General features: G+C 45.5%; 1 protein-coding gene across 3 annotated transcripts; it reads right to left on the reverse strand.

The window, feature by feature from the left end:
- Window positions 1-27,240, reverse strand: OXSM (3-oxoacyl-ACP synthase, mitochondrial). Of its 3 annotated transcripts, none has more exons than XM_033930164.1 (3): window positions 27,160-27,240; window positions 13,422-14,437; window positions 1-1,394 (listed from the first exon to the last, which is right to left on the reverse strand). In XM_033930164.1, exons 2-3 carry the CDS (start codon window positions 14,405-14,407, stop codon window positions 992-994), a joined length of 1,389 nt encoding a protein of 462 aa, XP_033786055.1. In that variant the 5' UTR covers window positions 14,408-14,437; window positions 27,160-27,240; the 3' UTR covers window positions 1-991. The 3 variants fall into 3 exon arrangements, with proteins under 3 accessions (XP_033786055.1, XP_033786054.1, XP_033786053.1); XM_033930163.1 differs by having other exon boundaries at window positions 27,143-27,181; XM_033930162.1 differs by lacking the exon at window positions 27,160-27,240 and adding an exon at window positions 26,250-26,641.
- Between the last annotated feature and the right edge of the window lie 42 nt (window positions 27,241-27,282).

Genomic DNA, 27,282 nt, shown 5'->3' on the forward strand with positions numbered 1-27,282 from the left:
TAGTGTCCAGTCAGGAGACTTTCATTCATCACAGGAAAGCAATTTTCAAAAAACATTTCTGCTTATAAAGCACAAAAGAACGTTCTATAGAGCTGTGTGCCAGAGAGCATGTAAACTTACACACACACACACAGTTAGTAGGTACATAGACCCAAATTCTTTATAGTGCTCCATAAGTTAGGTGGCAGTAGGCACCCTACTCCCGCCTAACTTGATTTAATTGATGATAAACAGCATGGCAATTGACCACGTCATTTAAAACCAATTAAAATCTAATTTTTAAAAAGGTAGGCGCTTGCAAGTGCCTACAAACGACGGCATCTAACTTCCGTCCACAGAGGCACCTACCAGCGCCTACATCTAAAGTAGGCGCAGTTTATTCCGGAAGTGGATATAGGCGCCTCTATGGATGCGATTCTCGTCAAAAGTAGGCACCAGAAATGTAGACCTGTAAAACCCTGGCCTACCTGTCTGGCACCTACTTTCGACATGGCCTCAATTTTCTAAATGGCACCGTCACATGACTGACACATGATCGGTACCGCTTTTCTAAACGGCCGCTGCTAACAACATTCTTTAGAGAATGTGGCCCATAGGTTTTAAGGGAATAGGGGCTGGAATACCATTATGAAAAGAGAGTTTAGTCTCTAACCTAGTAACTGAGGAGCAAAATACACCGGGAAGACTGCAACTGTTAAAGGTTTAGCAGAAGCACCTCTTTTCTGATATTTAAGCCCATATATGTATGAAGGTACAGAAACGGGTTGTAAGTTTGAAATACCCGACAGAGTAGGATTAAAGGGAGGAACCATGGATCTGTTTTAACCAGATCTCAAGGAAAGGGAGAGATGTTAAGCTCCCCAGTTAAAGCACTTGCTGAACAGAATGCTATTCACCCACTGGTGGATCAGTTATCCTTTTTAAACTGTATATCTCCTCAACAATTCAGTTCAGACTTTTTCCCACATAATAGAACAAGTTTAAGCTAAAATTACATATTTGCAAGACATAATGTTGCATTAGTACCACCAAAGCCAAATGAATTAGTGAGAGCTATATGTCTTTTATCTGTTTTCCACTGTTGTGCTGTCAGTGGAACATAATTGAGATCAAACTCTGGTTCTGTCCTATCCAGGTTTAGGGTGGGTGGTAAAATTCTGTGATAACAGGCCAATGCAGTAAAAGCTGCCTCAATAGCTCCTGCTGCCCCCAGGAGATGCCCCGTTGCTCCTTTTGTGGAAGAAACAGCAAGAGAGTAGGCGTGTTCTTTAAAAAGTCTTTTGATGGCTTGGTTCTCAGCAGCATCTCCCAGTGGTGTAGAAGTGGCATGAGCATTGATGTAGGAAACATCTTCAGCAGATATTCCAGAATTTTTAATTGCTGCTGACATACATCTAATGAAACAATAAAAGCAGATTTATGTTAAAACACATTTTATTGACTGCTCAACTACTCAGATAATTTAAAATATCAGCTTCCAGGACTAGGGCACAACAAGTCTAATGTAAATCCTTGGTTAGGTCTTCCATTCTCCAGCTCCACCAGGTCTACTCCAGCATTCACAGCCCCCTGGAGGAGTTTCTGTCATCCCTCAAAAGTAACACCGATTGGCCAGCTATAGGGCCCATGATTGCAATGTTATGGAAGAAGTCCTGGTATGTTGCTGAGATGACTCAGTTAAGTGAGTTGGGAAGGGATACAAAATATCATGGGGAACTGGTAGTTAATTCTGTATGTGTTGGAATCCTGTTGGATTTTGGTAGTCTGGATTTAGCTTTGATAAGGGATACTAATCTAATCTAATCTACTCTAAACCTTAAGTTTATATACCGCATCATCTCCATGAGAATGGAGCTCGACACGGTTTACAAGAACTTAAGATACTGAGAGGCTTTCTGTCTGCACCAACCTTCAAAGAGGCAGTGATGTCCATGTTCTGTCTCCATCTGCAAGTATACAGAAAAGGAGCAGATTCCAAATAAAATGTAGAAATAATTCTTTATTCAAACAGTTCAACTTAAGTTTTTTATTTCTACATTTTATTTGGGATCTGCTGCTTTTCTGTATACCTGCAATGCTGCAGATTTGGTAAAATCTGCAGTTGTGGACTAATGACCATCTGCAAGTATCTATGTATTTGGACTGGTTAGGGAGGACTTAGGAATGGAAATCAACAGTTAAGATTAAATTTGTAAATACTAACCACAATATAACAAAATAAAATACTACTTATATATTTTTTCACTTTATCAGTTTATAGTTATTTCAGAGGAAATTCAGCATCATATATTATACAATATTAGAGCCAAGAAGAAGGTAAGTTTTTGTTTATTGAACCAGCAGTTTTCTTCTGCTCTTTTTGGGGCTTTAATGCTGTCAGAACTATCCTTCAATGAAAATGCACCACGAACCCAGCTTCCATCCTTCCCTCCCTCATGCAGCAGAACGCTTGAGCACCTACCGCGCAGCCAAACCGCCAATGACCCTCCATCCTGTGTACTGATGATGTCATCAGTACACAGAAGGCCCCAGCAAGAAGGCCGCAAAGCAGCCTGTGAGTGCTGCTGGCCCGACACTCCTCTGCCGCAAGGTATTTATGGTCACAGTTGGCGGGGATCGGTTGGGAACGAAGGATGGAGAGTCAGTGGGGGTTCGGTGGTTCAGCTGTGTGGTGGGGGCAGGGCTGCCTACGACTAGGGCTTAATTTCAGGGGTAGTGCTAATATTAAGACCTACCCTGAAAATCATGCTAGGGCTTATTTCCAGGGTAGGTCTTATTTTCGGGGAAACACAGTATATCATCCTAATTACCATGTCTGCAGCATGCAGAGGCCTTCAGTGTTGGGTCCTAGTCAAGTCTAGAAGGATCAAGGAAAGAAAATAAACCAGATAAGATTAAACTCCTCGTTCCTTATCATGTTGCTGGGATGGGACGAAGGAAGCTAGCTAAGCATGTTTGCCACAAAGACTGCTTTTCCTCTAGTCCAGGGTAGGCAATTCCAGTCCTCGAGAGCCGGAGCCAGGTCAGGTTTTCAGGATATCCACAATGAATATGTATGAGATGGATTTGCATGCACTGCCTCCTTGAGATGCAAATCTATTACATTACATTACAGATTTCTATTCTGCCATTACCTTTCGGTTCAAAGCGGATTACAAAAAGAGTTATGGAAGAAGGGTTACAACATTAGATCAGAGAAGGTTTCTAAGAGAGGGAAAAGTAGGATCTGGGGTTAGGGAGGGGATGGTAAGAGGGGGGTTAAGCTTTATCATGGTATTAAGCTTTATTAAGGGATTTCTTGAAGAGTATAGTTTTTATTTCCTTTCTGAACATCTTGTAGTCTGGGGTTGTTGTCAATAGGTTGGAGACTTGGTTGTTTATCTTCGCTGCCTGAGTGGCCAGTAGTCCATTGTATAGTTTTTTCCATTTTACTTCTTTGATTGGGGGGTAAGTGAATGGGGTGTGTGTTTTTCTATGCCTGTTAGAGGTGGTTTGGATGAGGCGGTCGTTTAGGTAGGTTGGGCTGTCTCCATTTATAGTTTTAAATAGTATACAGTAGAATTTAAATTGTATTCTTTCCTGGATTGGAAGCCAATGAGAATTGATGAATGCCTCAGTAATATGATCATGTTTTTTCAATGAATAGACGAGTCTCAGAGCTGTATTCTGAATTGTCTGTAGTTGTTTAATCATTATTGCAGGGCAGGGGAGGTAGAGGATGTTGCAATAGTCTAGGATACTTAGGATTAGAGATTGTACTAGGAGCTGAAATTGTGTTTTTTCGAAGAATTTTCAGACTTGTCTAAGGTTTCTCATAACTGCGAAAGATTTCTGTATTGTTTTGTTAATTTGTGGTTGCATGTTGCAGCCTTTGTCAATAGTCATACCTAGAAGTTTTAGGGTGGTTTGCAAAGAGTAGTTGATAGAGTTGATTTCTAAGTTGGTTATGGTTGGGATTTTGTTATTTTCTAGGAGGATGAATTTAGTTTTGTCTGGGTTGAGTTTCAGTTTGTGGTCTTCCATCCAAGTCGTAACTGTAGCTAGAGTTCTGTGTAGTGTGTCTGACATTAAGAGCATTGGTTGGTTGAAAGGAATGAGGATGGTGATGTCATCAGCATAGCTATAAGAAGATAGGCCTTGTTTGTTCAGGTAAACGCCAAGAGAGGCCGTATATAGGTTGAAGAGAGTAGGGGACAGTGGGGACCCTTGTGGAATGCCGCAGGGGTTGGACCAAGGTTTGGATTTTTCTTTGTCTGATTTTACTTTATATGTTCTGGATTTTAAGAAACCTTCAAACCATGAGTATACTTTATCTGAGATGCCTATTGAGTCCAAGATTTGCAGTAAGATGTTATGGTCTACCAGGTCAAATGCCGCCGTCAGGTCCAACTGTATGATCAGCATTTTTTTTCCAATGCTGAGGTGCTGTGTCGATAAGGGAGCCTAGTAGTGTCTCTGTGCTGAAGTTAGTTCTGAAGCCGGATTGCGTGGGATGGAGTAAGTTATGGTCCTCGAGATAGTTGGTGAGGAATTTGGCTACTAATCCTTCTGTTAGTTTGATATATAGAGGTATTGAGGCTATTGGTCTGTAGTTGGATGAGAGGTCTGTTGGTCCTTTTGGGTCTTTTAAGATTGGGGTGATGATGATTTCGCTGAGGTCATTCGGGAGCATGGTTTGTATCCATTGTAGAAGTAAGGTACGGAACTTAGTGCTCGCTGATGACAGGAGATATGGCGGGCAGTGGTTGAGTTCACATGATGCGTGGCTGTACTTATTGTAGTTTGTTGAATTCGGTCCAATGTATCTTAGGGAATTGGGACCAAGATCTGTCTGCAGCACAAGATTCATTTTCTGTGGGGAATATTGTGACTTCGAGTAGGTGGGTTGAGTTACTAATGAGAGTAGCTCTGGTGTTTGTAATTTTATTCTTGAAGTGTTCAGCTAGGAGGGAGGCTGAAGGGGAGGAGTTATTGTTAGTGGTCAAATAGGGTATGGTGTTAGTTAGATTTCATGCATATTTATTGTGGATATCCTAAAAACCTGACCTGGCTCCGGCTCTCGAGGACTGGAATTGCCTACCCCTGCTCTAGTCTAAGCAATGGTAAAAAGGTTCCAAAACTATGAACTACAGACCAGACCCAGCCTACAGAGCTAGTTATTTTTCCAGCTTGCATATTTTTTATCCTTGTGACCAGATCTGGACAGAGGTATATGTTTTTCCAGGTGCAGTAATGTGTGTAGAAAGGCTGGAGAACTGGCTGACCTTGCTACTGACATACCACCAGTGGAAAGACCAGGCCCTACCACTGGACAAGATGATATGCAAAGTAGGTGGATGGAAGAGAGAGGGAGTGAATAAGAAAGAACAAAAGTGACAGGGTGTATGAGGGGAAAGGAGTAAGTCTGACAGAAAACGGTGGGAAGGAGAAGGAAAGTAGTGAGTGTAAAAATTGATGGAAAGGGAAATAGCGAGTGTGGGGAAGAATAGTGAATGGGAAAGAGGGGAGTAAGAGGGGAAAGGGGATAGGATGTGCTATATGTCTTCCTGTGGTTAGAATTAAAAGCGGTTTACATATTACATACAGGTACGTATTTTGTACCTGGGGAAATGGAGAGTTAAGTGACTTGCCCAGAGTTACGTGACTTGCCCAGAGTTACAAGGAGCTGCAGCGGGTACTGGACCTAGTTCCCCAGATTCTCAGGCTGCTGCACTAACCACTGGCTACTCCTTCATGTCACTCCTAAATCCTCATGTACATACCACTATTTATCAAGATTTCAAACTTTTAATCTATATGCATTCTTGATGCTCTTACTATCTGCTGCAGCCCTGGGAACCAAGTCCCTTCACCTCCTGATCAGTAAACACCATAAACTCTGAAGGAAGTTTCTCCTCTCAAAGCCAGATCCATGTCCAAACTATTCTAGAAATGAAAGGCTACACAAATGGATGGCTTCAAGGGCAAAAAGCACAGTTACTTACCATAACAGGTGTTATCCAGGGACAGCAGGCATATATTCTCACATGTGGGTGACGTCATCTACGGAGCCCCAGCGCGGACAGCTTTTCAAGCAAACTTGAAGTTTCAAGTTTGCTACACTGCACCACGCATGTGCATGCCTTCTTGCCCACTAGAGGGCGCATCCCCACCTCGTGGTCCTCAGTTCCATAACCAGCAAAGAAGCCATCCCCGGGGAGGAGGGCGGGTTGTGAGAATATATGCCTGCTGTCTCTGGATAACACCTGTTACGGTAAGTAACTGTGCTTTATCCCAGGACAAGCAGGCATGATATTCTCACATGTGGGTGACCTCCAAGCCAACCAAAAAAGGGCAGGTGGGAGGATGGCAATTTAGGAAAACAGATTACGTAACACCGACTGGCCAAACCGGCCGTCGCTTCTGGACAAAGTATCCAGACAGTAGTGGGAGGTGAACGTATGAATCGAAGACCAAGTGGCAGCTTTACAAATGTCCTCCACAGGAGTAGACCGGAGGAAAGCAACAGAAGCTGCCATAGCCCGGACCTTATGCCCCGTGACTCGACCATGGAGCGTGAGACCAGCCTGAGCGTAGCAAAAAGAAATACAAGCAGCTAGCCAGTTGGACAAGGTGCGCTTGGAAACCGGATGTCCCAAACGATTAGGATCAAAGGACAAAAACAATTGAGGAACCTTCCGATGAGATTTGGTACGTTGGAGATAAAAGGCCAACGCCCTCTTACAGTCAAGTGTATGAAGCACCGCCTCACCAGGATGAGAGTGGGGCTTCGGGAAAAACACCGGAAGAACAATAGACTGATTGAGGTGGAAATCAGACACTACCTTGGGCAAAAATTTAGGATGGGTGCGAAAAACCACCTTGTCATGATGAAACACCGTAAAAAGTGGATCCACCACCAAAGCCTGCAGCTCACTAATCCGACGAGCAGACGTGAGCGCAAGCAAAAAGACCACCTTCCAAGTGAGAAACTTAAGGTGAGATTTGTCGACAGGTTCAAAGGGAGGCTTCATGAGTTGAGCTAAGACCACATTAAGATCCCAAACTACAGGAGGAGGTTTCAGAGGAGGGTGAACATTCATGAGACCCTTCATGAAACGAGTCACCAGAGGGTGAAGCGAAAGAGATCGACCCTCGATATGCCGATGGAATGCCGCAATGGCACTGAGATGCACCCGAATGGAAGTCGTCTTCAGTCCAGACTTAGACAGATGCAGCAAACTGAACTCGGGTCCAGATGGTGGGAGGAACACCAGGATGAAAATCTGGTCCACTTCTGGGAGTAACAAAGCCTAGTCGAGACTTTGTGCGAGGCTTCTAAAATCTCCCTCACCGACTGAGAAACAGGAATCGAAGTTAAGGGGAAAGGAACCAAGCGGTCAGATGCAAGATTGCAGATTGGGATGCAACAGCGAACCCCGACTCTGAGACAGCAGAGAGGGAAAAACAGGCAGAAGCAGAGGGTCCCTGACACTGAGTTGAAGGAGCAGGGAGAACCAGTGCTGTCTGTGCCAACGAGGCGCAATGAGAATCATAGTGGCCCTGGTCGATTTGAGATGCACCAACGTTCTCAAGATTAGAGGAAAAGGAGGGAACGCATAAAGGAACCTACCTTCCCAGTCGAGAAGAAAGGCGTCGGCCTTGAGACGATCCGGGGAATACATCCGAGAACAAAAGAGGGGCAGCTTACGAGTCTCCGGGGAGGCAAACAGATCCACCTGAGGGGTCCCACAGCGGTCGAAGACCTCGCGCAGAACCCAGGAGTTCAACGACCACTCGTGCGGCTGGAGGAGACGGCTGAGTTTGTCTGCCAGACAGTTCCTCTCTCCCTGAATGTAAACCGCCCGTAAGAAGATGTTCTGGGAGACCGCCCATTCCCAAAGGCGCAGGGCTTCCTGGCACAGGGCCCAAGAGCCCGTTCCCCCTTGCTTGTTCACATAATACATTGCCACCTGGTTGTCCGTCCGCACAAGAACTACCTGGTCGCGGAGCAGGTGGCAGAACGCTCGAGCCGCCAGAAAAATGGCACGAAGCTCCAACACATTGATGTGACAAAGACGGTCCTCTGCCGACCATAGACCCTGGGTCCGCAGACCGTCGACATGAGCCCCCCACGCGTACTCCGAGGAATCCGTCGTGAGGACTTTGCGATGCGGAGGGACGAGAAAGAGCAAAACCCCTGAAAGATTGGAAGAGTTTGTCCACCAACGGAGCGAGTGTCTCAAAGAAGGAGTCACCGTTATGGGGCAAGAGACCGGATCGCAATCCTGACGCCATTGAGAGGCCAAGGTCCACTGAGGAAGCCTCAGATGCAACCGGGCGAACGGCGTGACGTGGACCGTCGACGCCATGTGGCCCAGGAGTATCATCATTCGCTGAGCTGAAACTGTGGGCCTCAGCTAAACTTGTCGACTCAATCGAAGCAGGGACTCCAACCGAGGAGGGGGGAGGAAGGAACGGAGGCGAACCGTGTCCAGCACGGCACCGATAAACTGCAGGGATTGAGTCGGATCCAATTGAGACTTGGGGAAGTTCACTTCGAACCCCAGACGTTGAAGGAATATGATAGTCTGTTGGGTCGCTGAGATAACTCCCTCCCTGGTAGGGGCCTTGATCAGCCAATCGTCCAGGTAGGGAAAGACTTGCAGCCCCCGAGATCTCAGGGCTGCGGCGACCACCACCATACACTTTGTGAAGACTCGAGGGGACGAAGCCAGACCAAAGGGGAGGACCCGATACTGAAGGTGCAAATCCCCCACCTGGAACCATAAAAACTTGCGGAAAGCGGGATGCACCGGAACATGAGTATAGGCTTCCTTCAAGTCGAGGGAGCACATCCAATCCCCTTCCTCCAACAGGGGGTACAGAACCGGAAGAGACAGCATACGGAACCTCTCCCGGACCAGGAATTTGTTGAGCTTCTGGAGGTCCAAGATGGGACGCAAGTCTCCTGTCTTCTTTGGGACTAAAAAGTAATGGGAGTAAAACCCCCGTCCCCGTTGTTCTGGGGGTACCGGTTCCACCGCCCGTAGGCTCAACAAGGCCCTGGCCTCCAAAATGAGAAGGGGAAGTTGGTACCGGTTGCACGGACAAGAACCGGGTGGGCGGTCCGGCGGCGTGGCCGAGAAATTGAGCGAGTAGCCCTCGGAGACGATCCGGAGCACCCATGCGTCGGATGTAATCTCGGTCCAAGCCACATAAAAGGACCTGAGTCGACCCCCGATTGGAAGGGGGTCGGACGATATTGCGGAGGGGGCCCGCCCCCATCCGCCCAGTCCGTCAAAAGGACGGGGCCGGCTTGGACGCTCCCTGCGCTGGAGGTTTCGGTTGTCCCCCTCTACCCTGTTGGGGCGGGCGCCGAGCCGGAGGTCTAGAAAAAGCCGGCGTAGACTTCTGCGGGTATCTTCTCGGGGGCGGCCGGAATGATTTTTGCGGCGGGGGCCGAGGTTTCATCCGGACCAAAGAGGCCAAGGAGCGCTCCTGCTCCGACAAACGTTTGGTCGCCACCTCCAGGGATTCATCGAATAATTCCGAACCCACGCACGGTAAATTGGCCAGGCGTTCCTGTAGATTAGGATCCATATCGAGGGTACGGAGCCACGCCAGGCGGCGCATCACCACCACAAAGGCCGACACCCTCAAAGCGAGCTCAAACGCATCATACACCGCGTGGAATAGGTAGAGCCGCAATTGAGACAAGTTGGACATGAAGGTGGTAAACCCCTCTCTATGGGAATCAGGCATGACCTCCCGATACTGAGGCAAGTCCTTCACCATGTTACGCAGATAGGATGAGAACGTAAAGGCGTAATTGAGTACCCTGGTCGCCATGAGGGAATTAGAATAGAGGCGACGACCAAACTTGTCCAGAGTGCGACCCTCCCTACCGGGCGGGACCGCCGCCGAGACTCTGGAGGGCTGCGTTTTTTTAAGCGCCGACTCCACGAGCAACGACTGGTGTGAGAGTTGCGGTTTATCGAACCCCTTAGATGGAATGGTCCGGTACTTGGACTCCATCTTAGACGGCACCGCAGTGACTGTAAGAGGGGAGTCCAAGTTTCTGAGGAAGGTTTGTTGTAATACCTTATTCAAAGGAAGGCGAGGAGTTTCCCTCGGGGGAGTGGGAAGGTCCTGTTCCTCGAGGAACTCCTTAGTATATTGAGACCCTGCCATTAAGTCGAGACCCAAAGCTCGTGCCATATCGTGCACGAACCTGGAGAAGGAGGCTGTCCTGGCGGGCGGCGAGGGAGTTCGTGACCTCCCCGCCGAACAGAAGGGGGAAGCCTCGCGGGAATACCGCGGTTCCCTGCCCGACCCCGATCCCCAAGAGGCCACATCTAGCGACCTCGAAGGGGTCGGGGAGCGCCTATGCCCCGAAGAGCCCTTGGGGGAAGCCCCCGGGGTCCGAGGCACCGAGGCGCGCCCCATCCGCCTCGGCGAGGAGTCTCTCGAACCCCCTCTCGCGGGGGACCGAAACAGTTGAGGGTTGTCGAGGCGGAGCTCCGAGACCCGCAACGTCTCGCCCCCGAGCGGCGAAGAGCGACCACGTCGCCGAGGAGAACCCCGAGCTCGTTTGGGCTTCCTCGGACGACGCCTCGCCCGAGGGCGCAGAGCCCCGTGAGGACCTCGAGGAAGAGGACGACGATATTCTCCTCACCCGGCGCACCCTGTCTCGAGGTCTAACGCTCCTCTCAGGTTGGTTCCCCGAGGTCGAAGTCGAGGGCAAGGTCGGAGTCGATGTCGGGGCCGTCCTAGCACCCGAAGTCGAGGGTACCGAGACCGAGGCCGCCAAGGCCGGGACCGTCGAGGCCGGTGCAGTCGAGGCCGAAGCCTGCTGCAACTGCTCGATGGCTCCGGACAGCTCCGAGGTAATCAAGGCACGGAGCAAGTCCTGGAAAGCCGGGATCCCCATCATGGCCGGTAGATCCGAGGCCGGGGGGTGCTCCCTGGAGGGCGACCTCGGTCTCGAGTATTCCCTTGGGGCACTAGGTTTGGCTACTTTGGCCTGGGCCGCAGACGACCCCCCCGCTGTCGAGGAGCCCGAGGATGGCTTCTTCATCGATCCTGGGGCTGAGGACGGAAGCGGGGACTTACCCGAGGCAGGCTTGGTCGGAGCAGCAGGCTTCGATGAAGTCGATGGACGCGGCGAGGTTGAGGATCCCGAGGCCGAGGTCAAGGCCGGGGCCGAAGCCGAGGCCGACGTCGAGGCCTTCCCCGCCGCGGAGTCGACCGCGAAAAGCTCCGCCAGCCTGGCATGGCGTCGGCGGAGCGCTCTGGCCTGGAAAGTCAAGCACCTGTCACAAGAGTCTGTCGGATGCTCGGGCCCTAAACAGAGCAAGCACCACCGGTGAGGATCGGTAATAGAGAGCAACCGATCACACCGGGTGCACTTCTTAAAACCCGTCAAGGGACGGGACATGAAAGCCCAAAAAGGCCGGAAACCAACAACGGCCCGCGGCCGCGGCTCACGGGGGCCCCCGGAGCCGAACCGAAAAATAAAAGTTATATAAGTAAAGGTTTTTTTTTTAAACAAAAAGCGAAGAAATTAAAGCACAGCGACCGAGCGAAAACACCCAGACGCGGTGACAGAAGGCAAAGCTATCAGAGCTCAATTTCCACAGGGCTTCTGGCTCTGCGGAAAAAACTGAACTGAGGACCACGAGGTGGGGATGTGCCCTCTAGTGGGCAAGAAGGCATGCACATGCGTGGTGCAGTGTAGCAAACTTGAAACTTCAATCGTTTGCTTGAAAAGCTGTCCGCGCTGGGGCTCCGTAGATGACGTCACCCACATGTGAGAATATCATGCCTGCTTGTCCTGGGATAAAGTCCTTATCCTTATATCCCAAATTATAGTCTCTACAACCCTACATAGGCTAAGGAGGCTGACCTCTATGGCACATCAAGAATTTGGCAATTACTTCTCCCAAGTAGTCTTCCTTATGGAGTCTCAGCCTCTCCAGGGCCAGGCCATAAACAAAACAGAGCTTGAGCTTATTTATTTATTCACTTATTTGGCCCATCCTCCTGATAGCACCCGGATATAGAAGACTTTGGTCCTGCTATGGAGGCTTCACCAGAATAGACTCTCGTCATGTCAACATACCAGGGGCAGAGGCTCCAGACTGGGAAAGATAAGATCAATAAGCTTCTATCCTCTTTACAAAATGGCTTATGAATATTGGGCGGGGGACACACAAAAGGTTAGCCTTCATAAACTACTTGAGATCACTGAAAAAGAGGACAATAGGTAACAATATCTAGGAAAGTTAAGATAAGCTGGTAAAGCGCAGCAAAGATATAAATGAAATAAAAAATAGCCAATGTGGCTTAATGGGTAGGAAGGGGAGGGAAGCCTTTTTTCCCCAATATGTTGTAAGAGGAGGTATAAAAATGGCATTGTGAGACTCAAAGGTGTAGGGAAGGAATGTATAGAAGCTGATAAAAATAAGGCAGAACTACTTAACAAATATATTTCTCTTCTGTGTTCACAGAAGGGCGGCTGGGAGTAGGACCACAGAAGACAAACCTAAATACAAAGACCGTTTTTGAGGAGCTAGCTAAACTAAAGGCAGATAAAGTGTTGGGGCCAGATGGCATACATCCAAGGGTACTGAATGAACTTCCCTAAGTTCTGGAAGCTCCACTGGATGGTCTTTTTAATGCTTCTCTAGATACAGGAGTGGACCTGGTGATGAAATAACATCTATTGCTAGGATAACATATATCCATATGTCTAGTCTGGTAAAATAAGAAATATAGTTTAAATATCACCATATGCGCTTAAAACCAATTGACTTAAAATGCTGGCAAAGCTGAAATGTTGCTGAATAATGAAAAGAGACCAAGACCCAGCACTGAATAATATGCAGAAGAAAATGAATGTCCTACAAAATCTGGAGTCCTTTTTGGTGCTATATACCTGATCTATTTTGGAAGTGCTGGAGGACTAGAAGCCCCTAGACAAGCCCCACAGAATAATTAAGAGAAAGACGAATACTGTATTCTCTTGATGCACAAAAGCTAGGTTACCAACAAGATAAATGTACAAGATTTTTGCAATTTTGAGGGTTAATAGTGCTATACATAAATTTAACATTAACCATTCATAGGTAATACTACAACTGTGAGAACTGACTAATTTAAAGTACTCCTTTTAGGGGCAGCATTTATAGAAGTTATTCTATGGCCAACAAATGAATCCCCTCTTTTACGAACGCATAGCATGGGTTAGCGCTGGCAGCAGCGGTAACTGCTCCGACGCTCACAGAATTCCTATGAGCGTCGGAGCAGTTACTACCACTGCTGGCGCTAAAACCCACGCTTTGCATTTGTAAAAGAGGGGGTAAGAATGCCAGAGAGAAAAATATAGTCTCAAACCATGTTTAACTTACGTACAAATACATTTCCGCACCAAATTTTACCTGAAAGCACCATCTCCATCAGTACTTGGTGCAGTTATGTGACAGGCATCGCCTGAAAGTCCATAGCCCAAGACTTCTGCATAGATTTTGGCCTCCCTTGCTATAGCGTGTTCATACTCCTCTAGTACAAGGACAGCTGCTCCCTCTCCCATTACAAATCCTTCTCTCTCAGGGTGGAAGGGCCGACATGCTGTTTTAGGGCTTAAATTGAAGCTAGTGCTAAGCGCTCGTGCTCTTGCAAATCCAGCCAGTGACAAAGAGCTAATACAGGCTTCTGTTCCACCAGCCAGCATCATATTTGCATCACCATGAACAATAAATCTAAAGGAATCGCCAATGGCATGTGCTCCCGTGGTGCATGCAGTCGAGACAGCATGATTGGGGCCTTTGAGCTTGTATTTAATGCTGATGTGGCCTGCTGCCATATTGACCAAAATCCTGGGTACAAAGAAAGGGCTGACTTTGTTGTAGCCCTTTGTTTTAAATAGCACACCAGTCTCAGAAATATAATCAAGTGGAACCATTCCCATACCAATCGCCACACCTGTGGTCAAACCATCTTCATTCCCTTCTGGTTTCCAGCCTGCATCCTTAATTGCTAATTCTGCAGCCCCAATGGCCATAACGGTGGCAGATGACATCGATTTAAGGTCAGACTTTGAAACATAGTTTTCTTCCTTGAAATGTCCCGCAGTGCTTCCTCTAGGAACACAAGCAGCAACTTTGCATGGAACACTTTCATATTCCTCCCCTTCAAGAGACACAATCCCACACTCTCCCTGAAGAAGACGATTCCATGTCAATTCTGTTCCAACACCAAGCGGAGACACCAATCCAATCCCTGTGATGACTACTCTCCTTTGCTGTCTGGAAAGAGACACAGTGTTGAATGACTTGATGTTATTTTTTAAATGCTGATATAGTTTTGCCTTATGATGATAAAAACTCATGATGTTCAGTGAATACTTTGAGCAGTGTGGAAGCATGATGCTGTAGATGTTATCTAAAATTTGTGCCTGTAAAGGAAGACAAGATACTATGGATAGTAACAATTTCTACAGCAATAGTTGCCACATTTGTTAAAATGTTTATAACTTAAAATATACACCCATTATATTTCAAAGTGACTATTTAACTGGAGCCCATTCTGATTATTGCTAAACTTATTTAACTTCCTTCCCTTCCCATTAGCAGAAACACAGCATCTTCTTTCTCCTCCATAGTGATTCCTCTGTCCTATTAATCTCTTTCTCCTCAATAACGCATTTCCGGTCCTATTAACTCTCCTCTTCCTCCCTCTTAAATTCAATCAATTTGTACCTCGCTTAATCTATTGTAAACCGCATAGAACTTAACGGTATTGCGGTATATAAACTGTTATTATTATTATTAATAATAATGGTGCACAAGGAGAAAGACCCCAGGAAGCTGGAGAACAGAGTGGTCAGGAATATAGGGAAAGAGGATAAGTGGAAGTGAACAAACTGAGTTGGGAAGGGTGATGATTCAGCTAAGAATCAAGTAACATGGAGACAGGAAAAAGAGATCAGTTTAGTCAGGATAAAAAGACAAAAGGATAAATTAGGATGCAGAGGAAAGAAGTTGAGTCAGACAGGGAACATAAACGGTAAAGAAAATGGAAAAAAGAGGGGAGAGAAACAAAATAAATAAATAAATTAGATGGACCATGGAACACAAGTTTAAAATATTTATTTAATGATATAAACAAAGTTAAGAATAGCATTGTGAAATATTTTTCTTTAATAAGTTACAGTTTATGCTGGAACTTATACAAGAATTTAAGTACAGATATGAACAATGAGCATGCACAAATAACATCATTCTTTATGCTGTGGGTTAAAAATGAAAAGGAATGTTGCCCAAGGCACAAGAATTCCTAAGTTCTAGACACCCTATTGTATAGTATAAACAGAAAAGAGAAAATGGGCTTATTTATCTGTATGACAATGAGAATGTGTGTTGGGTGGGGGGGCATATGTAAGTAGTGTGAAGGTAGTATGTCAATACAGAGAAAAAATATTTCACAGTGGTACTCTTAGCTTTGTTTGGGACTTGGAAGCAAACTGACCTTTCCCTTTGGTACCATTGATACGTTATCACTCAGAAAAGATATTTTCCTTTTCTGAGATACATAGAGGGGCATAATCAAAAGAAACGTCTAAGCCCCCTTTGGCCCAAGTCCCTAGGCGCAGAAAGTAGGCAGCAGGGAAATGTCCATTCTCAAAAAAAACGTCCAAAATGAGGTGTCTTTTTTTGAGAATGGCCTACCTCTACGTTGAGCAATGTAACTACCACTATGTCTATTCTTACCACACATTCCCGACCCAAAAATCGCCCAAGTCCCAAACACCCAAAACAAGACCTCTTAGGTGAAGGAGGGCCAGTCCTTCGCCTAAAAGCAGGATTTTCTAACCGGCATCGGTCATAAACAACGCCAGTTACAGAATCCTGGAATCATCATCCTCCCACCCCACAACAATCGCGACAGGAGAGATGTCTAATTTCTTCTGCCGAACACCCCCCCCAGCACCGATCATCGGCAAGAGAGATGCCCAAGCCCTCCTGCCGAAGAACACCCTTTCCCCGCACTGATCATTGGCAGGAGGGAGCCCAAGCCCTCCCCCGCACCAAACATCGGCGAGAGGGAGCCCAAGTTCAAGCCCTCTACCAAAGAACCATGCACCGATCATCGGCAGGAGGGAGCCCAAGCCCCTGAACGTCCTTTCCCTCCAAAGGCCCACACAACCCCCAACGGACCCCCCTCCGCAGGCACTCCTCTAACTTTAATAGATGGCCGGCCGAGTGCTCCCTCCGTCCGTCCCGCCTTCCTCTGAATGGCAGGTCTGCCCCTTCCCAGTGCATTGTGGGATGCACCAGAGAGGGGCGTAGGGCCCAATTGGCCCAGGCACCTAAGGCCCCACCCATAGGAGGGGCATTAGGTACCTGGGCCGACCGGAATTGGGCGAGTTGCCTAATGCCCCTCCTATGGGCGGGGCCTTAGGCACATGGGCCAATCAAGCCCTAGGCCCCTCCCCAGTGCATCCCACAATGCACCGGAAAGAGATCGGCCCGCCAGAGGAAAGCGGGCCTGCCGGTCAGCCATCTATTAAGGTTAAAGGGGGGTCTGGAGGGGGTTCAGCTGAGTGTGGAGGGGGATCCGAAGGGGTTGGGTGCGCTATTGGGGAGGGAAGGGGGTTCAGGGGGGTTGTCTGGCAGGAGGGCTTGGATTCCCTCCTGCTGATGATCGGTGTAGGGGAAGGGGTTCTTCGGCAGGAGGGTTTGGGCTCCCTCCTGTCGATGATCGGTGCGGGGGGGGTGGTCGGCAGCGGAGATTGGGCATCTCTCCTGCAAGATGTTTGGCAACAATTTCCCCTGCTCTAAAGAGCTTGCAATTAGAGAGTTGCGCGTGGACAGAAACCTCGCCCATCCCAGCCAGAATCCCCTCCGTCCCCATGAGGAATCTCCTCTGTCCCCGCCTGACCCCCACATAAAAGTTACCTGTTCCCATAAAAAGCAGCAATTTTGATTTTTTTTAAAGTCTTAGTTTATTTAAAACAACAATAAAATACAATATAAACAAATAACAGTGAACAGAAATAAGAGATGCATACATCACCGGAAAGAATTAGCATAGACATTAGGGCAAGTGACTGTAGGGTCGACCATTTCTTGTTAAAAGAAATAAGAGTTTGATTTTTTGGCAATATAAAACTCATATCTGTAGAGCAAACAAATCTGGTTCCACCATCTGGCATAGGTAATTTGTGAGAGGTCCTTCCAAGATCCACAAATTATTTTTTATGCAGAAATGAGTAAAGAATCAAACAACACAGCATCAAAATAATTTAAAGCAGAATTGAGAGAGGCACTTTTCAGGACAATGGTTGTATAAGAAAAATGTGCCAAAACTTAACTGGAAACACCAAAACAAACTCAGCAAGTACTTCATTTTGTACTAAACACAATTGGTGACATAACCATGAGAGGGGGCTGGGCCTCCCACTTTGAGCTTAGCCCCCTCAAAATAAACATGTCCCTTGCTGTAGCTGGTGGGACATTTTGTTTTCCCATCATCTTGGTCCCAGTTTCTGCTTTTATCTATCTTATACTAATTCTCTTTCCAGGCCTCGGGAACCCTGGTTTCAACCCCGTGGGAATCCCATGAGCCTGGGGGGATCCCTGCAGGAGTCCCGTGAGCCTGGGGGGATCCCCACAGGAGTCCCGTAGACCTGGGGTAAAGACCTAGAACAATTGCTTTCGCCCACTACTTATGAGGAATTTAGGAAACGTCTGAAAACACACCTGTTCCTAAAGTATCTAGACAACTGATCCTCTCTTCTCTCTCCCCTCTATAGCGATTAACTTGTTCTATTGATCACTCTCTCCTCAAAAATGGATTTCCTGTCCTATTAACCCTCTTTCTTCCTCCCCTCTTAAAGTCAATCAATTTGAACCTTTGCTTAATCTTTGTAAACCGCATAGAACTTCACGGTATTGCGGTATATAAGCTGTTATTATTATTATCATCCCCGCGGGAGTCCTGCGGGATTCCCGCAATCCTCGTTCAGACCTCTACCTGCAATCTAAATGAGAACTTGAGGCAATGATAAATGAACAATTCTATAACAGGTTTACATTTACACACAACTCACAAAGGAAAAATTATGTTCTTACCTGTAACTCCCAAAGTCGGCACCGTTCAGCCGTACACCACTGTCTCACTGAAGAGCAATCTCAACAGGAGAAACAGAATGGTCATCTCACTGAAGAGAAACCTCAACAGGAGAAAATAATTGTCCAGTCACAGCCAGAATTCAGGAGCTAGTTGAAAAGCGACCATCAACTGCTGGGAGATAGAGCATACTGCCAATACAGAAGTGCCAGCCAAGAGGGCCACCTGTTAATCAGTTTCTCTATCTCCACCTGCTGGTAGATGTGTGCTATCCCACTATCTTTGGATTCATCTGCTGCTGTTGCAAAGGAATGTAAAATTACAGAACACTAGCACTTTTGTGGGACAAATTTACACTTTTGAGAGTAAGTGCTAATAGGAATCTTAAGCTAGTAGGAATCTATAAAGACATGCATAAGTGCCAGCTATGTGGGTTCTTGAGTACCCCCAATATTTTTATGATATACATTATTAAATATTGAACTGAAATCTCCATGCTGAAGGGCAGCAAAGGAAGGCAGGAAGGGTTCTGTATCCTAAGCACTGATCCTAGCTCCGTTTGTAGCCTACTGGCTAGAATAACTAGAGAGAGCTGTTTTATACTAGATCAAACACATCAACAAAGGTCCTCAACTTTAAGGGCATTAACTTCAAAAGCATGGGAGATTTTGTCCATCGGGCGCTACAAAATCAAGCTGTAACAGATAATGTAGAGCAGGGGTCTCAAAGTCCCTCCTTGAGGGCCACAATCCAGTCGGGTTTTCCCCAATGAATATGCATGAGATCTATGTGCATGCACTGCTTTCAATGCATAATCATTGGGGAAATCCTGAAAACCCGACTGGATTGCGGTCCTCAAGGAGGGACTTTGAGATCCCTGATGTAGAGGTAATGTGGTCAACTCTGAAATCTACCCTACACGAAGCAACCAACCGCTATATAGAAACAGTAAGTAAATGGCGGAGAAACAATAAACCTCAGTGGTTCTCTGCGGAGATCTCGGACCTTGTAAAAAAGAAGAAAAGCATTTATCTCCTACAAACAATCAGGAAAATGAGAGACTAAGGAGAAATATCTGGCCAAGTCTAAAACTGTCAAAACAGCAGTCAGAGAGGCCAAATTCCAAATGGAAGAGAATCTGGCAAAGAACATTAAGGGGGATAAATCCTTTTTCAGGTACATTAGTGACAGAAAAAGAAACACAGATGGGATAGTACGCCTTAGGAAACCAGACGGGAATTATGTAGAATCGGAACCCGATAAAGCCAAACTACTAAATGAATACTTCTGCTCAGTCTTTACCTGCGAGGCGCCGGGGTCCGGTCCACAGTTGCAGGCAAGGGAAAGCTCGGAAGACCCGTTTCAAAATTTCGAGTTTACGCCCAGCAGCGTCTACTGTGAACTATCTAGACTCAAAGTGAACAAAGCCATGGGACCAGACAATCTACACCCCAGGGTGCTTAGGGAGTTGAGTGGTGTCCTGGCGGAACCATTATCCGCGCTCTTCAATCTCTCCCTAAGTACAGGAAGAGTCCCCGTTGGACTGGAAAACAGCTAACGTCATTCCACTCCACAAAAAGGGATGCAGGATGGATGCTGCGAATTAGAGACCGGTGAGTCTCACCTCGATAGTGAGTAAACTTATGGAAACACTAATCAAACACAAGTTAGATACGATCCTGAACGAGGAAAATCTGCGAGATCCCCATCAACATGGATTTACAAAGGGAAGGTCCTGCCAATCCAATCTAATTAGCTTCTTTGATTGGGTAACAAGAAAGATGGATATGGGGGAATCCTTGGATGTCGTGTACTTGGACTTCAGTAAAGCTTTTGATAGCGTCCCACACCGCAGGTTATTGAGCAAAATGAGTTTGATGGGATTAGGTGAAACATTAACTGCATGGGTTAAAGACTGGCTTGGAGGTAGACTTCAGAGGGTGGTGGTGAACGGTACCCTCTCCGAAACATCACAGGTGATCAGTGGAGTGCCACTCAGTCTTGGGCCCGATCCTATTTAACATCTTCGTAAGCGACCTGGCCCAGGGGCTTCGAGGTAAAATTACATTATTCGCCGATGATGCCAAACTATGCAACATAGTGGGCGAAAGCACAGTGCCAGACAGTATGACACAGGACCTACTCTTACTGGAATATTGGTCCACGACTTGGCAACTAAGTTTCAATGCCAAAAAAGTGTAAGGTCGTGCACCTTGGCAGCAGAAATCCATGCAGATCTTACATCCTAAATGGTGAGACCTTAGCAAGGACTACAGCAGAACGAGACTTAGGGGTAATCATTAGTGAAGACATGAAGACGGCCAATCAAGTGGAGAAAGCTTCATCCAAGGCTAGACAAATGATGGGCTGTATCCGTAGAAGTTTCGTCAGCCAGAAGCCAGAAGTCATAATGCCATTGTACAGATCCATGGTGAGACCTCATCTGGAATATCGTGTACAGTTCTGGAGGCCACATTATCAAAAAGATGTGCTGAGAGTTGGGTTGGTTCAGCGAATGGCAACCAGGATGGTCTCAGGACTCAAGAATCTCCCGTATGAGGAACGGCTGGGTAAGTTGCAGCTATACTCACTCAAGGAGCACAGAGAGAGAGGAGACATGATTGAGACGTTCAAATATGTCACGGGCCGTATCGAGGTGGAAGAAGATATCTTTTTTCTTAAAGGACCCACGGCAACAAGAGGGCATCCATTGAAAATCAGGGGTGGGGAACTTCATGGCGACATCAGGAAGTTTTTCTTCACCAAAAGGGTGGTTGATCATTAGAATGATCTTCCACTGCAGGTAATCGAGGCCAGCAGCTTGCCAAATTTTAAGAAAAAATGGGATAAGCATGTGGGATCACTTCATGGAAGAAATTAGGGGGGTGGGTCATTAGAGTGGGCAGACTTGGTGGGCCGTGGCCCTTTTCTGCCGTCATTTTCTATGTTTCTATACTGTAGCCTGTTGACTAGCTATGTCTGACTGATGGGCACCAGGAAAAGGAGGGAGAGTGCAATTGCTTGCCTATAACAGGTGTTCTCTGTGGATAATGCAGGCACACCTGGTAGTTCATCTCCACGAGCTACATGTCCGGACGTTCTCGCCCTAATTTGACTACTGAAGTCTGACCAATGAGGATTGAGTGTGTAGTTCCTGCTCAGAGTGAGTAATTGTGAATATCAGTTCCATGAGTAGCTAGGAGGTCTGTCAGCAGGAAGGATGAAAGTGAAAGAAGTAGGCCAGTTAACATCCAGTGACGAAAGTGAAAGAAGTAGGCCAGTTAACATCCAGTGACTGTGTAATGTATAAAGAAGTCCAAATGGATCATCGGACCCTATACACAGGAATACGGGGTACCTCAAGGATCAATACTGTCCCCATTGCTTTTTAATATCTTTCTATCTCCATTAATGACTGATTCACCATCTATGCTTATGCAGATGATATTCAACTGCTTCACCCACTGAATCCCCAAAATCCAACTGATATTCACGAGAGCAATAAAAAACTGGAACAAATAACCAAATGCTTAAATGAAAATATGCTCTAAACATCACAAAATCTAAAGTGATGCTGCTCCCCAGCAATAAGTTAGAAAAATTAATTTCCCTTATTTGTCTGAATTCAGAGTGACATTAGACGACAACTTATCTTATCATCAACAAATCACTATGATATTTCAAATATGCTTCCACAGACTTTGTATGATTCGGTCTATTTCCAATCTCCTTGAAACCGCCTCTCTAAATATCCTTATTCATTCTCTAGTCATCTCTCAATTGGATTAGGGCAACGCCCTCTGCCAAGGAATTACTCAAAAAGAACTCAGAAGATTACAAATAATTCAGAATACTGCCATAAAAGTCTTACTCAAAGCAAAAAAAATGTGATCATGTTACTCCCCTCCTCAAAGCGCATTGGCTGCCCATATCTCATTGACTGACTTATAAAATCCTATTCTTAACTTTTAAAACCAGAATGACACAATCCCTGGGATTCATCAATAGGTATCTTATTCCATATACACCTACATGATTACTACACTCAAGTAATCAAAATTTATTAGAAATTCCATCATCACGACACATACAGCCTGTTTTACAAAGCAGCGTGGCAACAGCCACGAAGCCCTATAAATCTCTATGGGCTTCGGGGCCGTTACCGCGCAGCAGCCGCTAATGCAGCTTTGTAAAACAGGCAAATAATATACGATATGACCAGAAATCAATTTTTGCTGTCACTGCCCCTTCATTATGGAACAGTATGCCCACATACCTTTGGGAAGACTCCTCTTACAAAATTTAAATCAAACTTAAAAACATTTCTTTTCAGAGATGCATTTAACTGCTAATACTGTTTTTATGCCTCTACTATCTTGCAGGATTTTAACATTCTTCCATAATGCGTTTCCCTTTTGATGTCTCTCTTTCCTATCGATTATTATATTTCTCTCCCTTTTCCCTATTTTTATATCTTGGTTATAATTTCCTTTTAATTTTTTAATATTAGCTTTGTAATCATGCACACCGCTTAGATATTTGATAAGCGGAAAATCAAATTTTAATAAACTGAAACATGCGGTTGAGGAGCACTGTGCACAGTTATCTGAGAATCTCTCTGCTTTTCCTGTGTCTTCTGTTTTGGGGTTTTTGTTGTTGGGTAATTTTTGAGAGGATGGAGGGTGGAAAGGTGTATCTGTATTATCTTATAATCAACAGAGAACACCTGTTACAGGTAAGCAACTGTAAGCAACAGGATAATGCAGACACATAGGATGAATCCCTATCAGAGGATTACTGATAGTTTGCTTCTGCCACTGATTGCTTTTTTTGCAACCCAAGAGTAAAAGTAATAGGAGGTCCGATTATGAAAATAGGTTCTGAAGAATGGTTTGACCACACTTCACATCAGTTCAGGATACAATATCTAAGCAGTAATGTTGTGTGAAGGCATGAGAAGTAAACCATGTGGCTGCTTTTTAAAAGTCCAAAAAGGGAACTCTACAAAGATGTGCTGTAGAGGAAGCTACAGCTTGAACTGAATGTGCTCCTATCTGTGATGGTGGAGGCTGATTCATATGTTCATAATAAAAAGCTATACAGTCTGCTATCCATGTTGATAAAGTTTGCTTAGATTTATATATCACTTATAGCCTAAGTGGTTTACATTCAGGTACTCAAGAATTTTTCCCTATCTGTCCCAGCAAAGTTCACACTCTACCTAATGGTAATCCAAGAGTTTTGTGAAGAAAGGAAAGAAAAAGCTGTGAAGACTGAGATTTTGTAGCGTTGAGGTAATACAGTAGAGTTCTTCTGCAATCTAAGGTATGAAGTAGAGAATGACATGGGGACAAATATGTCCCCATCCCCACAGGAACCCAATTTTCCCATCCCGTCCCCACAAATTTTGTTGCTGACCCTGCCCTATTCCTGTAAGCTCTATCTTAACCAAACAAGCCTTGAACAATTATGATTTTAAAGTGTTTGAGGCTTGTGCAGATGAGGATGGAGCTTGCAGGAATGGGGCAGGGACAGGAAAAGAACTCGCCGGGACGGAATGGGAATACGAGTTCTTGCGGGGACGGGAAAAAATTTGTCCCCATGTCATTCTCTAGTATGAAGTTTCTTCTGCTTAGGATGCATGTGGTTTGGAAAAGAAAACTGGAAAAGAAATGTCCTGATTAAGATGGAGAGAGGAAACCACTTTAGGTAAAAACAGGATGAGAGTGAAGTAGAACCTTTGTAGGAAAAAAAACGTGGTATAAGGGGGATAGTGGAGTAAAGCCTGAAGTTCACTTACCCTCTGTGAAGTGATTGCCATTAGAAAAAGTGTTTTCCATGTGAGGAATTTCAAAGAAGTCGAAGCCAAAGGTTCAAAGGGTGGACTCAACAGCTGAGATAAAACCAGATTGAGACCCCAATATGGAGTGGGAGGAGTTATTGGAGGATGGAAATGAATCAGTCCTTTCAAAAACTTCTTGTCTAAAAGATGAAATGAAAAAGTAAGGGAGTTGTTGGAGTGGTGAATGGAGATTGCTGCTAGACAGACTCTTATTGAAGATGGCTTCAGTCCAGCATTGGAGAAAGTAAATAAGACAAAATACACTGTACAGAAACAGAAAGAGTGCATATGATTTCCATGCTGCTGGTTTGTGGGCAGTTTGAAGGACATTGTATATAATCAGAGAATGTAGGTTACAAAGAACCATTGAATTTCCATGCTGTTAGAGCCACTTTCTTGTGACTGGAATGAAGCTTCCCATTCTACTGTGTGAAAAGATGAGGATAAGCTCCTAGAGGAAGGGGTTGCTCCATGGACAGTTTGAGCAACCAAGGGTACCATGGTTGACATGGTCATTTTGGAGCTATGAGGATCAGAGTCACTTGCAAAGGACTCTGGAAATTAACAGAAAAGATGGAAAGACACAAAGGAGCCCTGTCCTCCAAAAAAGATGAAAATGATCTTTCTGAAGACTGAGTGTTGAAGGTACTCTGGAGCAAAAATTTTGACACTTGAAATTGTGGTCTGTGGTGAATAAGTTGATATCTGGACTGCCCCATCAATAGAAAATCTTTTGAATTGATGATTTTATCGCAGGACCATTCGAGAGGCTGAAGGATCCTGCTGAGTTTGTCTACCAATAGGTTGGAAGGACCTGGCAGGTTAAGATGGCTGAAGGGATTAATGTAGATTTAAAATGGACTCCCATTCCTGGCAGGCTTCTAGACACAGAGGTAGAGATCTCCTGCCTCCATGTTTATTCAGACAATCAAGTCTCCATGTCCTGTCTGTAGCAATATGCGTTTTTCCTGGAGAAGGTATGCAAAATGAGAGAATCATATAGTAGACTGCTCTTAGTTCTAGAATTAAGTGGGTTAGAAAATTTTTAAAATAAAATATTGATATGGAGGGGGAACTTCTGCTACAAGCCATTGACCTTGGGTTCGTAGATCTTGAAGATGAGCTCCTCAGCCATAAGGTGAAACATCTGAGAATGATGTTTGGTGATGAGGGCTGGAAGGGTACCCTTGCTGAAAGGTTGGAGAGCTGGGACCACCAGTGTAGACTGGATTTGATGCGAGAGAAATTGGAGAGAATCAGTGCATGGTTTTATCCCATTGGATCTTCAAATCCCACTGAATTGGTCTCATTCTGAGTCTTACTGTAGAAACCATAACGGTTGTCGCAGATATGTGCCATAATAGCTTCAGGAGGCATCTGGCTGAGCAAAACTCAGAGGTGAAGAGTTGCTGAGTGAGAGCCTAGAGAGAGTGGATGCGGTCAAGTGGTAAAAAAATTTGGCTTTCTACAGTGTCCAAGATGGCTCCTATGAACTGAATGTTCTGGGATGGAAAAGTCTGGACTTTGGTAAGTTTATAATGAAGCCAAGGACTTGAAGGAGACACATTGTGGTGTTATTAGAATGAATTAAGTTGTGGTCAGTCCACAGATCAACCAGTCATCCAAACAGGGAAAGACAAAAATTCCTTTCCTTCTGAGATAAGCAACAACTACTGCTAATGTCTTTGTAAATATTCTGTGTGCAACCAACAATTCAAATGGAAGTACCTTGTACTGGAAGTGTAGAAGATGAATCTGATGTATTTTCAGTGATTCCAATGAATTGGAATATTCGCATAGGCGTCTTTCAAGTCTCGCATGGCTAACCAACTGTTGGGAGGTAGCAGGGGGAGTATAGAAATTGCTCCCAAACAAGAAATAGAATCATATAAATCATATTTATTTGTGATTAAATGAAATACTGTATAACTTTTTCCATAGTGAAAAGCTGTGACTGGTTCTAGAACAGAAGTGGAGAGAGTCCAACAAAGCGTAAAGCTTAAGAGTGCTAGTAACGCAAAATTTGGAGTTAGTGAGCAGCAATTCTCGAAGCTAGCATTGCTCCTGAATATACTTTTCTGCCCAATGCATCTAATGGTTTTGGCTCTTTGCCTGGAGAGAAAGAAGGATGAGACATGAGCAATTTACACTTGTTAATGACTACCTCAAATATTGTGGAGTGATGCGGCAGCTGAGGTTTCCCCTTCCCCGAGAAGGTTGCACCTTATATTTGGCATCAATACATTTAGAAATAGGCTGCTAAGTACTGTATATGGATTCTTACAGATCTTACCTTGGAAACCTTGAAGAACAGAATGGATAGGTACTGCAAAAGGCCCTGAAAAAGCATTAAGTGGAGCTAAAATGCTGTGAAAATCTTTTTTTGTCCATAGTTGTAGATTCAGCCAGGGCTATGTCTCTGAGCAGTTTCTGAATAAATTTATTGTAACTGGATATCCTCCCGAATGGTTTCATTTTTAGAGATAGAAGATTGAGGGTCCATGGGAGATGAAAGCAAGGGAGCCTCAGAGAGACAGCTTCTGTTGGTCTAATCATCCTCTGATGAAAGTAGCTTAATTAGATGTGGAGGGGCCAGGTCCCATTACTAGGAAGTGAGAGACGGACTTTGAAGTCTAACCGAAGGAACTGGAGATGGGTTATGTAGAACTGGAAAACGGACCAACCCTGAAGCTGAGGGAAAATTAGTAGTTAGTTTAGTTGTTGTTGAAGTACGTTATGAAACAGCTGTAGAAGAAAGGATGACAACCTGGCTGCTTCGGACGCATTATAGTGGCTGAACATAACCCACCAGGGATGAGGACCTGTGCCAACAAATCCCAATTAAAGAATAAGTAAAAGAAAGTACAAAAGCAAAAATATATTTCCAATAATAATGCTTTTATTGGAGGAAAACGACAGAGCATTTGTACATGGAGGAGTATCACACAACCTCGATCACTTACAAAATGTTAGCTTTTATAATGTTCTTATGAGTCACGTCTGCTCAATTAGCATATTCATGTTTCTAAGGTTATAGGCTAATTGTGTTGTCCTCTCAAGCTACTGCTGTTTCCATACATTTAACTATAGCTTTTTATCTCCATTTTTAATTCCCCCCGCGATCCGGCATCCCCACCGTTCGCGTCGCACCCCCGCCGCCGCGATCTGGCGTCCCCCAGCACCCACCCGAACACACTGCTTACCCCCCATCTGTCACCAGCACCGGCACCAACGCACAAGATATGCCAGTGCCGGTGCCCGAAAAGCTGCGTCTTCTTGTTGGCTGGGCCTTGAGCATTTGCGCATGCTCAAGGGTTTCGAGTTCA

Source organism: Geotrypetes seraphini, chromosome 2 (genome assembly GCF_902459505.1).
Source record: "Geotrypetes seraphini chromosome 2, aGeoSer1.1, whole genome shotgun sequence".
NCBI lineage: Eukaryota > Metazoa > Chordata > Amphibia > Gymnophiona > Dermophiidae > Geotrypetes > Geotrypetes seraphini.

Coding starts and splice junctions, on each gene's coding strand:
- OXSM (XM_033930162.1), bottom strand. CDS start 26,306: ATGCTTTTTCAGGGCCTTTTGCAGTACCTATCCATTCTGTTCTTCAAG. Junction 14,438..26,249: donor TGTTCTTCAAGGTTTCCAAG/GTAAGATCTGTA, acceptor CTTCCTTTACAG/GCACAAATTTTAGATAACAT. Junction 1,395..13,421: donor GATGGAGATGGTGCTTTCAG/GTAAAATTTGGT, acceptor TTGTTTCATTAG/ATGTATGTCAGCAGCAATTA.